The sequence below is a fragment of the Pyxicephalus adspersus genome, chromosome 9, assembly GCF_032062135.1.
Source record: "Pyxicephalus adspersus chromosome 9, UCB_Pads_2.0, whole genome shotgun sequence".
Lineage (NCBI taxonomy): Eukaryota > Metazoa > Chordata > Amphibia > Anura > Pyxicephalidae > Pyxicephalus > Pyxicephalus adspersus.
In genome coordinates, this window is record NC_092866.1 from 775,129 (window position 1) to 787,192 (window position 12,064).

Consider the following 12,064-nt stretch of genomic DNA (forward strand, 5'->3'; position numbering starts at 1 on the left):
AGTGCTGTACAGAGAACACTGAGCCGGTCCCATCAGTCTCTGTACAGAGGAGCTGACACTCTAATGTCCCCCCACAGTCACACACTATTATTATACATTTATATAGCGCTGACATATACCGCAGTGCTGTACACTGGACAATGTTGTGTTGCCATCTACTGGCTGTGAGCAGTATTACACCTCATGTCAGGATGATTCTGAGTTTTGTTCTTTTTGTGATAAATCATTTGTAATTCTGTGCAGTCAGTCCTGTGATTTCATGTTTTCACAGATGGACAAGTGACACGCAGAGTTCCTATTTTTAGTAATTCAGTTTCCTGTGTCACCTCTCTGCCTCCCCATTGGCCCAGGAACAATGAATCCAACAGAGTCACCTTGCTCAGCATCTGAAGTGAGTGTAGATCGTAGATCTGGCCGGACAGAACCACACAGCCACTGGTAGGTGAAGTAAATCTATAAGTTTCATTATATAATCAGCTGCACGTCCGGAGTTACACTTTAAGGGGAGTTTAATATTTTGGAAATCTGAAGGGTCGCTGACTTCCTGCTGTTAATGCCGGTTACCTGGCTGCCATGTTGGTCACTGGCTGGAATATGCAGACCAGGAAACCTGCCATTGGTCTGACTTCGCTTGCTGCATGCTTGTTCTAATTAAACAGATACAGCCAGGCATTGGACATTTTCAGAAATTGTGCCTCGTGTGGTCACATGATACCAACCTTCATCCTAAGTGCTTCCGGTTCTGTTTGTCCACTCCGACCACAACGTTGTTATAACTTCCACCTGCAATGCAGAGGTCAGAGGTCAGTGGATGGCAATCATAGCATTCATTAGAGAGGAAGATCGCAGCTCAGTGATTGGTGGGAAATAATGGGAGGGGCCTAGCACAGCCAAGGCATCTACAAAAATCTGAATGGTGAAATCAGTCCCTGCTTCCTATAGGTCAGCCTGGGTCTGGCTCCTCCCATCAGGAACACACAGGTGAACATTTAGCAGATTTCATCCTCGTGTTGTCAGCTGTTGGCAGGAAATCTGACCGGGGACAGAACTAATTAGAATAAGCCAATTACAGCACAGTGCAATCTGCCCCCCCCACTGGACAGAATGTTCCATGCTCATACCGGTGAGATCCGATTGGAGGGTCGGTGCTCTCGGGGGTTGGGCTTAGGCTGTGCACTTGTGTAATTTACCCAGAATCCCTTTCTGCCGGTCTGAATATATATATTTAGAAATTTTTCATGTTTACTATTTGCAGCCAGTAGGGGGAGCTTGGGGTTCTTTCCATGGTTCACAGAAACTATGCTTCTTCACCAGCATACTAAACTGAAACTCAGATTACACACACAGCTGAATGATGCTGAGCACTGACTGCTCCCCTTCCTTCTGATTGGCTCAGTCTGAAGTTTCGATGACAGACAGACGGTCTGAAGGAAAGCAGCTGAGGCACAGCCACAGGCGGGGGGACGGGAAATGAGTGTTGTGTGCAGAGTTCAGGGTTTGGTGGGGCTGCACCCTACAGCTTGGGGCCCTCTTCATATGGAGGGAGTGGGGCCCTGAATTTAAATGTCATCTCCTTGGTGATATGGGGAAGAGGGGTAAAAGGAAGAAGAGGGGGCAGGGTTATTCATGTGACTCACCGTGATATTCTTTGGGGTATTTCAGCCTCAGGTTTCTCCCATCTGGAATAAAATGCATAAAAGATGAAATCTGCAGCAGATCTGCAGGTGAATGGCGTCAGGGCCATGGAATGAGAAAATCTGGGAAATTCTCTCACCTGAGTTTCCTTTTTGCTTGATGCACTGCCCTCGGTTGGGGATGCCCTCAGCCGGGCTGCCGGGGTTAATGATGTGGCATTCATATCCTGTAGGGCAGTGGAGGGGCTCATCCCCATCCTCAGTGGTGCTGCAGGCTTCAGCTGTGGGTGAGAACACAGAGAAAGCTCAGGCACTGCGGCACCTGCTGGTTGGGAAGGGGTACTACCCTCAATGGAAGTCTGACAAACTATTGGCAAGGATGGAGTACAACACACAGTGAAATGCTGACACCTAGTGGCCTAATAGGGGCACTCAATAAACGTCTGACAACCTATTGGCCAGGGAGTACTAAACACAATGAAAGGTCTGACACCTCGTGGATTGGGAATGGTACTACACTCAAAGGAAATCTGACAACCTATTGACTAGTGTCCCCAGAGACCCCCAAACTCCTCATACACGCTCCTATCATCTCTCGTCTAGACTACTGTAACCTCCTCCTCTCTTGTATTCCACTAATTCCAGACTCATCAGTCCTTCCTACCTACCTACCTCATACACAGCCTTCCCACCTACCTACCCCATACACAGCCTGCCCACCTACAGTTCTTGTCCCACTTACCTTTCTGACCTGATAGATTTATCCCCCCCCTAGCTGCTCTCTTCACTTCTCCAATGACCTACTAATAACCTCCTCACACGCACAGCTCAAAGACTTTTCTAGAGCTGTCCTGACCCTCTGGAATGGTCTCCTCTTCCTATTCAGCTTGCTTCTACTTTCTGCTCATTTAAAACCCAACGCTTCCCCCTCACCTACCCGTCTTCTTCTGTCTCCTAAATCCTCACTACTCCCCACCATTCCATATCCCCTCCTATTGTGTGATACTTCCCCCACCTCCTAGATTGTAAGCTCTTTGGGGCAGGGTCCTCTCCTCCTGTGTCACTGTCTGTATATGTCTGTCATTTCCAACCCATATTTAATGTACAGCGCTGCGTGATATGTTGCCGCTATATAAATCCTGTTTATTAGGAACAATAATAATAATAGTGAGTACCACACACAGTGAAATACTGCCACCTAGTGGCTGCAAAAGAGTCCTACATCCAATGCAAATCTACGTATTGGCTAGGAGTACAAATTAACAGTCAAATGCTGACACCTAATGGCTAGAAAGGAGTACTACACCCAATAGAATTCTGACAACCTACCGTATTGGCTAGGGTGGAGTACAACACAGTGAAATGTTGACACCTAGTGGCTGGAAAGGAGTATTACACCCAATGCAAGCCTGAATACCTATCGGCTAGGGTGTACAACACACAGTGAAATGTTGACACCTAGTGGCTGGAAAGCAGTACTACACCCAATGCAAGTCTGAATACCTATTGGCTAGGGTGGAGTGCAACAAACAGTGAAATTTTGACACCTAGTGGCTGGAAAGGAGTACTACACCTGTTTAAAGTCTAACATTTGCAGCAACCCATCAAAGGATTTATTTAATATAAGAAATTTTTATATAAGAAATCCTGAAATAAATTTCCATCAGTGTTGGTATTTCTTTTTAACATCTGACTTCTTATACAAAGCCAAAGCTCCCTTGTTTTTGTTTCTGTGATATCTGAGCATCTATTCTGAGCATTCTATACCCCCATCTGTTGTGTGCGGCTCTCCTGCACCTCTTAGATTGTAAGCTCTGTGGGTCAGTGTCCTCTCCTCCTCTGGTGTTATGGATTGTACTATTATGCAGGTTTGTCATCTGCAGCCCTCATATAATAAGCAATATTCCCCGTCCCAGCAGGTCAGAGATCCGATCGCCCTCACCATGAGTTGGGTTTATATTAGAGAAATAAATGCCCCAGCTGGGGCAATATAACACTTCATACCTTGTAAGACCTCCTCGGGTCCGTCCAATAACCAGCCATTTCCACCCAACCAGCGTGGCTTCGGCTGAACCAGCCAATCCAGAACTGCAGAGAGAAGAGAATATTATGGGATACAAAGATCTATAGGTGTGACAACGCTGTGTTACCATGGGCACAATACACAGACACTGCCCACTGTTGTCACCATCAGGAAACTCATCGTGAGAAATGCCAGGGGGCCACTGGGCTAATTTAATAAAGACTTGAGAAGAAAGACTATCATGGGAAAACCTGGGAGATCCAGCAGACCTGGAATGGATCTGGTCAAAAATTGAAAACTTTTCCCAAATATTAGCAAATCATTTTAGGAAATCCATTCCAGGTTTGCTGGATCACCCAGGTTCCCCCTATTATGGTTTATCTTCTCCAGACTGCAGGAGGAAAGAAGGTGACAACAGTGTTTTATGAAAGTGTCCCATGCACTATCCCCTCCCCCTCTCTCTGCCCCGCACTGGGTATTTGGGGTCCCCCTCATACCTGGGGGGGGCTGCACAGATTCCAGGCAGGCGTAGATGCATCCATTGAAGCAGCAGCGTTTGTGTCTCTCGCACTCGGAGTCGGAGCGGCAGCTCAGCACCTCGCAGGCCCGGTCAGGGAGGGTTTGTGGGGGTGGGGGGCAGCGGTCGTTCTTTTGGTAGTTGGTGTTATGGGGGTGCAGGGGGTACTCATAGTCCTGGGGGTGAGAAGAAATATTAGGAGGGGCAGCCATATCTGTCCTGTGCCAGTGTGTAAGATATAATGAAAGATTATTACAGCCAATAGGAGAGCGCCTGCTGCGTACCCTAGTAACCCCCCCAAATATATACTATCACAACCATTCATAAGATTCACTGCCCCCTCCCCCGCTGTATATACCAAACCTGAGCATTCACCTGTACTATAGGATATATTGGTCAGATCTGAAGGGAATTCAGCAGCCAACCAATCAAAAAAGATGATTGTTTTTGGAGGGTTCTGATTGGACATATCTTGGGAGGTGCAGGAAGTCTCTGAGGACGATTATAATGGATTCATAGAGAAATGAAGGTGAGGTATTGGGGGGACTTCCTGTCTGGTGTTGGAGGGATGGCACATTTGGCATTCATAGGACTTCAATGAACGATAGCGGCGTATTTCAGGCACATGGACCAGGCAAAGGTTTAATAATCCATTTCATCCGGGGGCTCTGCTGACCTCAGCACTCCGGTGGCCCCTCCTAAACCACAACATGGACATGGGAGCCATGACAAGCTCCGCCCCATGTCCTCAGCCGAACCCGCAGGACCCCAGACAGCTGGGAGTGACCCCCCCCCGGGACCGCTGAGTCATCCCAAACACCGCAAAACCAACTGAGCCCCGAGGAGCCCAAATACAGCCACATGGAGGGCCAAACCCGTACAATCCGCAGATCACCCCATAGAGGGTTTTCCTGGGGTGTCCCCGGTGCTGCAGAATGGGGGCACCAAAAACATCAGATTGGAGGAAAACATAATCTGCCTCTGTGCGCCACCCATTGGTTGCCAATCAGATCAGCTATTAGCTAGGAGAATCGACAGATCATCCAATCCCACGCCAGCGGATCACCACAACTCAACAGATTGGAGGAGGGGTTAGTTGGGTACAGGTTGAGGTTATGGGTGAGAGGTTAGTAGGGGGTTAGGGGGAGGGGTTAGGCGGAGGTTGGGGTTTAGGGTGGGGAGTTAGGGTTTGGGGGGAGGGGTTTAGGGAGGGGTCAGGGATTAGGGAGTGGGGTAGGTGGAGATTAGGGGGAGGGGTTAGGCGTAGGTTGGGGATTAGGGTGGGGGGATAGGTGGAGGTTACAGATTAGGGGGAGGGGTTAGGCATAGGTTGGGGTGAGAGGTTTAGGGAGGGGTCAGGGATTAGGGTGGGGGGATAGGTGGGGGTTGGGGTGAGGGGTCAGGGATTAGGCTGGGGGGTGATAGGTGGGGGTTGAGGCTGCAGCATTGGGCAGGAATAAATATATAGATTGTGGACCCCTGGGGTGACCCCTCTGGGATGATTTACATTCTGTGCGGGGTAATCAGTCACCCAGCCTCTCCATCCAGCAGTGGCCCCGAGATTCCCCTATGGCAGGATCAATCCATCCAGGCCGCCACCTCTGCATGCCTTCCCATAATCCCCTGGTATTGGGTTCATGGTTGCCGGCTTCCTATTGGTTGTCTATATTTACCCTGATTTATTGGTCGGGGCGGAGTGGCAGCGAGGGGTGCAGACAGGTGGAGAGCTCCCACTGACAGCAATTTATTTTCACAATTAGAATGAGAGAACAGAGAAAAATCTACAGAATCCTCCAAAATATCATGTGTCACATGACCTGACCCAGGCCTCCTTACCTCATACACCACTGGATCAGAACAGACCATGTGACCAATGCCATGGAGCCCAGGGTACAGGACAAGAGAAGTGGTACTGTGCAGAGTCCATACATACAGGGAACAAATACTGAGAATTACACCGGGTACAGGACAAGAGAAGCGGTACTGTGCAGAGTCCATACATACAGAATAAGAACAGATACTGAGAATTACACCCGGGGTACAGGACAAGAGAAGTGGTACTGTGCAGAGCCCATACATACAGAGAACAGATACTGAGAATTACACCCGGGGTACAGGACAAGAGAAGTGGTACTGTGCAGAGCCCATACATACAGAGAACAGATACCGAGAATTACCCTGAAATTCTTTCACCCCCTCATACCCCTTGGCCCACCCCCGGTTTGGCACTCACATCATACTTGGCATCGGACACTCGGAGGTGCAGGGCTCTCTTCCTCAGGCTCCGGGCAGAACAGGAATATGTACAGAGGAGGAGAGAGCAGAGTGCAGCCAGAACTGACCGCCAGCTCCATCCATAATCTGCCATCCTAAATCCAGTGATAAATGGGGGGTGAGAATGGCATCAGCTGCAATCCCTGGTATGGGGGTAAAGTGGGGTACAATATCAGGGGCCGGGAGAAGCAGAGTTCCAGTTTTTAGGGGTCACAATGATCCATAGGCATAGAGGTATCCATATGTAAAGCTTCAGGTCCCTGGGGGTCCCGTATGTTCAGTCAGTACATGGATGGGTTCCCATAGAGGTTTCCAGAACACAGATGAGGTCCCCTACGTCCAATCAGCTAGTCAGAACATAGTTGGGGTCCCCTGTGTTTGGTCAGAATGTAGTTGGGGTCCCCTGTGGTTGGTCAGCGTGTAGTTGGGGTCCCCCGTGGTTGGTCAGCATGTAGTTGGGGTCCCCTGTGGTTGGTCAGCATGTAGTTGGGGTCCCCTGTGGTTGGTCAGCGTGTAGTTGGGGTCCCCTATGTCTAGGCAGCGTATAGTTGGGGCCCCCTATGTCTGGTCAGCATGTAGTTGGGGTCCTCTATATATCTCTGCACAGACTCCCCCTTTGATATGCAGTCAGTGAGGTTCTCGGGGTCCTCTTGCTGGGTTTTGGGGTCCCCAGATGTGGGCTGTAATCCAGGACCATGCAGTGGCCCCTCGGGTTCCTCCTGGAAGTTTCTGTCCCTGGAAGAAGTTTCCCGGCAGCTGGGACTCATCTGTCTGTTCATTCAATCCTGGAGGCAGAATTTGGGCTGCAGGGAGGAGATTTGCTGCCCCCTCCCTCTGTGTCCAGGGAGGGGCGCTGAGGAGTCTCCAGCAGCTGCCATTGCTTCCACCTGACCTCACTGTGTGCCAGGGGAGAGGCCTGGGCACCACCACTGCACAGCCCTGACCCACTGTGCCCAGCTGGGTTCCTGGAGGCCCAGAATGGAAGAGAAAAAAAACTTTATTGTGAAGCTAACACAAAGTTCTGGGGACAAACAGATTGATTAAAGTGTAACTCCAGACCAATCATAAAAAAATGTTTGCCTATTGCTGTACAGGGCCCATTCACCCCACTGCGTGGGGCCTATTCACCCCATTGTGCAGAGCCCATTAATTCCACTGTGTGGGGCTCATTCACCCCACTGTGCGGAGCCCATTCACCCCACTGTACAAGGCTCAGTCATCCCATTGTGGGTGCCCCGAAGAGCTTACAATCTAGGAGTGATGTAAAGCTATTACCCAGCAGTTTGTGTCGCATTATATCATGCAGCAATGCATTTATCTATTATGTCCTGACACATCGGTGCAACGCTCTGCAGAAAAAGATGCCAACAATGCCGTGCATTAGATTGGCAGTGTGAGCGGAGCGCAGTGGGCTGTACCCAGCCGCAGTGATTTCAGGTGCAGGTTTTGGCGCATTTCTTTGATTGGATGAGATTGTGAATCGTCTGGGACAATCTGCGCTGTTCTAGCCGCCGTGTCCCCCATTCATTTTGTGTTTTTGCAGGTTTGGCGCTGCGGAATGCATGGAATGAGGGTAACAATGCGACTTCCCCGCCCAGACCAATAAGACCATGACAAGAGAGGAAATGACAGGAACTTGGTTTTAGTGCTCGGAAGAGACTCAGAGAAGTCATTTTGGTAATCGCAGGTCTGGGCGCTGATTACAGACCGGTCCTTCCCCAGATTATAGCGCCCGGCGCCTTTGCTAGATAATTATCATTTCCTGGGTGAGGTCACTTTAACCCTTAAAGGGCCAGAAACACTGAAATACAAATATAAGAAAGAAGTCCGGGTTTATGTGCGGCCAGAACTTTAGGATTGGGTTTTGGGTTGGATTGAATCCCTGTCAAGTAATTTATTGCTCACTGTGTCTCATTGGGGAGATTTATCTTCACTTCCCACGTGTTGTCACCGGAACAAATCTCCCTAATGGAAGATTTCCCCTCATCCCCTGCTACGGTGACAACCAACAAGAATTTAATTCAATTCACCCGGCCCCCAGAATGTGGCAGAGGAGTTCCCCTTTATATGATATATGGGTAGAAAGGGCTGCCCAGACACAGAACTGCCCCGGGGTGTCTCATGGTAGATATTGGCTCAGTGGGTGGCACTCTGCCCTTGTGGGGTTAAATCCTAACCAGGACACTTTCTGCATGGAGTTTGTATGCTCTCCCCATGTTGGCCCTATAACACAATTGCCCCTTAGACTATAGTGGGGGAGATTAGATTGTAAGCTCTGAGGGACAGCCGGACTGTGGACTCTGTACAGCGCTGCAGAATATGTTGGTGCTATATAAGCACATGATACCTCAGCTGTCCCGGTGTGATGATATTCGGGCATTGGTAACTATACCCTCCACCCCCCAGCAAGACAGGGAGCCAATCACTGGAGTTTCACCCACAAGTCCTATGAAAGCCCTGCTTAGTCTGACTGCCTTGGCAGCAGAACTTGTGCACAGCCGCGGTGTCTTCTGGAGACAAATAGCATTTCCTGCATGGATCCTGCCAATTGGGGTTTTCCTTCATCTCACACCAAGAAATGTATTAGGGAAATGATCACACAGACCCCGGGGTGAGATAAAAGGCACCGATGGAAGCGGGTACTTACCTCTTCCATTGCACCCCCAAAGAGAGTCTGGGAATACCCACCCATGAGGAACCGGGCTGGCTCTCTGTCACCCCCTAATGGCGGTTTGTACCAGTAACAGGTTCACTTTAGGGAGCAGAGATTGGCAGTGAATGTGACTCTGCGAGCTGATCACCGATTCTACCGATTCCACCCGTCTGGTGATCTGTCGCCCGGTAATCCCATCCCGATTGTCCTGAACTCTCAGCATTCAGATTCCCGTCATTTGGGGCTCTGCTCACCGTCTGAGCGTTGATTCCTTCCAGACCCTCAGCCTGTTTTAGGTTAAATCCCTAAACTTTGATATTTTCCTGGAAGATCGGCTGCCCCTCCCAGGAAGATCCCAGCAATTTTCTATTATTAACATGAAATTCTCCAGCTGCTGCAACATGTCACTATCATCCTTCCAGGAGCCTTAAAGGGCCCCGGACCCCAGAAATGGGAATGTTACGGACTTCCCCGCACACCTACAGATAGAAATGTAGGAAGAGATGGTGGGAGGTTGCAGGGATCTGTTCTGCACTACATGCACACCTGGGTATTGTGGTGCAGCACATCGCATTTAGTGCGGCTGCATTAGTTTTTACTGAATGTGCAGTGCGTGGCCCTCAGCACATATAATGTTATTATTAATAAACAGGACTTATATGGCACCAACATATTACGCAGTGCTGTACATTAAATAGGGGTTGTAAATGACAGACAGATACAGACAGTGACACAGGAGGAGGAGAGGACCCTGCCCCAAAGAGCTTACAATCTAGGATATGTGCCGCATTTGTAGAATTGTACTGCAGCGATACAGCCAGGAGACCCGATGTTTCTGTGCTGCAGTTCAGCAATAGAACCAGATCTCTCCAACCTGTGATTGGGCAGCGATGGACCTGCAGCAGTCCAATGAGGTCATCCCGCCGCTCTCTCCTATCCCTGTCTGCACATGTGCATGCAGCACTCCTGATTGGCCGCCATTGCTGCACGTTTCTCCTGGTTGCATTTATAATAAATTCAGAAGCCGCATTCATTGTTTCTTTCCTGTAAATCCTCCAATCAGAGCTCCTCCCCTCAGCTCACTGATTGGTGCTTCCTAATTACAGGTATGTTATACAGAGTCTGCTGGGAGTTGTAGTCCCTCCATAGCTGGGAGTTTTTCTGCACTGCATTCCAGAGGCTTTGGTCTCTTTAACACAGGAATAGGCGGTGGGGTGAGGGGCTGCCCGCTGCCTGGATTTTGGCAGGAGAATTTGGCACCAAACTGAGACGGCTCAGCCCGCCACGACCAATGCCCATATAAGGAGAGCGCCATGCGCTGGCTGCTGCCCAATGAGAATGCAAATAGAAGGGGCAGCCATGGTCCAGCCTGGGATCCTGCCATGTCTGACACCCAGCAATGCCCCCAAATGTTATATATGATCAGCAATTAAATGTGCGCAAATCACCGCATGGGGGGGACACCACCACTTATATATTGTACAGGGGGGGGGACACCACAACTTATATATTGCACAGGGGGGGACACACCACAACTTATATATTGCACAGGGGGGGACACCGCAACTTAAATATTGTACGGGGGGTGAAACTGGAACTTATATATTTACAGGGGGGGTGACACCACCGCTTATATATTGTACAGGGAGGGACACCACTGCTTATATATTATATGGGGGGGGGGGACACCACAACCTATAAATTGTACAGGGGGGTGACACCACAACTTATATATTGTACAGGGGGGGACCCCACTGCTTATATATTATATGGGGGAGACACCACAACTTATATATTGTACAGGGGGGGACCCCACTGCTTATATATTATATGGGGGAGACACCACAACTTATATATTGTACAGGGGGGACACCACTGCTTATATATTATATGGGGGGGACACCACAACTTATATATTTTACAGGGAGGGACACCACTGCTTATATATTATATGGGGGGGAAGGGACACCACTGCTTATATATTATATGGGGGGGACACCACAACTTATATATTTTACAGGGAGGGACACCACTGCTTATATATTATATGGGGGGGGACACCACAACCTATAAATTGTACAGGGGGGTGACACCACAACTTATATATTGTACAGGGGGGGACACCACTGCTTATATATTATATATAAAGGTGGTGGGGGGGGGGTGACACCACACATTTACCCCAAAGGGGTCACGCTGCATTCTGCGGTCTCACTGATGGGAACTTGTGCGGTTTGCATGGAATTTTCAGCCAATCTCTGTGAGGTCCATTTATCAATATTTTCACCCATCATTCACCCAACTTGTACCTCAAATGTTACACATTGGACACACAGAAAAAAGATGAATCCCCAGTATGAGTAATACTTCAATTCAGTGTGTAAAATATGTCCATAACGGGTACAAGTTGGGTGAATGATGGGTGAAAATATTGATATATGTCCCCTATAGAGGTGCATGTTTACTGTCCAATGAAATTCCCGGGTGATGGTCACATGACTGGCAATATAGATTCTTCTATATAGAATGATGAATATATGAGGTGACGGATTGGACGCTGTGCCGCCCCCCACCACATGACCCCCCCCCCCCCCGGGGTCACCGGTAGAACATTGTAAATATTTCCAGTAATTCGGATTTTCTGTTTTGTTGGGAAAAGTTCATGGAACATCTGGGAACGCTTTGTGATTTTTAAACAGTTTTTGTTGGGGATGAAGGAGGGGGATTAGAGAATCCATTAGTGGGATAATTGTGCCCCTCTGGCCTGGTTCCCCCCCCCCTTCTAGGGCCCATGGCACCACACTGGGCCTGGCCGCTCTCACACATCACATGCTTCTTATTAAATATTTCCAGGTTGTGGCGTCCGGTCAGTGATGACTGTACAACCTGCACCCCGCACCCCGGCCTCCTAACTATCCCCCCCCCCTGGCCTTCCCAATGACCCCCCCCCGGCCTTCCTAATG

General features: G+C 49.3%; 1 protein-coding gene across 2 annotated transcripts in view; it reads right to left on the reverse strand.

Annotated features, from left to right (window-relative positions):
• Positions 1 to 7,417, reverse strand: part of WFDC1 (WAP four-disulfide core domain 1) — a 10,019-nt gene extending 2,602 nt beyond the window's left edge. Inside the window, exons 1-6 of one of the 2 annotated variants that reach the window (XM_072422454.1) lie at positions 6,408 to 7,417; positions 4,155 to 4,350; positions 3,639 to 3,722; positions 1,775 to 1,915; positions 1,638 to 1,679; positions 720 to 783 (exon numbers count right to left, since the gene is read on the reverse strand). In XM_072422454.1, the coding sequence (XP_072278555.1) occupies positions 722 to 783; positions 1,638 to 1,679; positions 1,775 to 1,915; positions 3,639 to 3,722; positions 4,155 to 4,350; positions 6,408 to 6,542 (660 nt within the window). In that variant the 5' untranslated portion in view covers positions 6,543 to 7,417 and the 3' untranslated portion in view covers positions 720 to 721. Of the gene's footprint in view, positions 1 to 719; positions 784 to 1,637; positions 1,680 to 1,774; positions 1,916 to 3,638; positions 3,723 to 4,154; positions 4,351 to 6,010; positions 6,100 to 6,407 lie in introns of those variants that run through there. The other variant, XM_072422453.1, reaches the window with a different exon arrangement.
• Between the last annotated feature and the right edge of the window lie 4,647 nt (positions 7,418 to 12,064).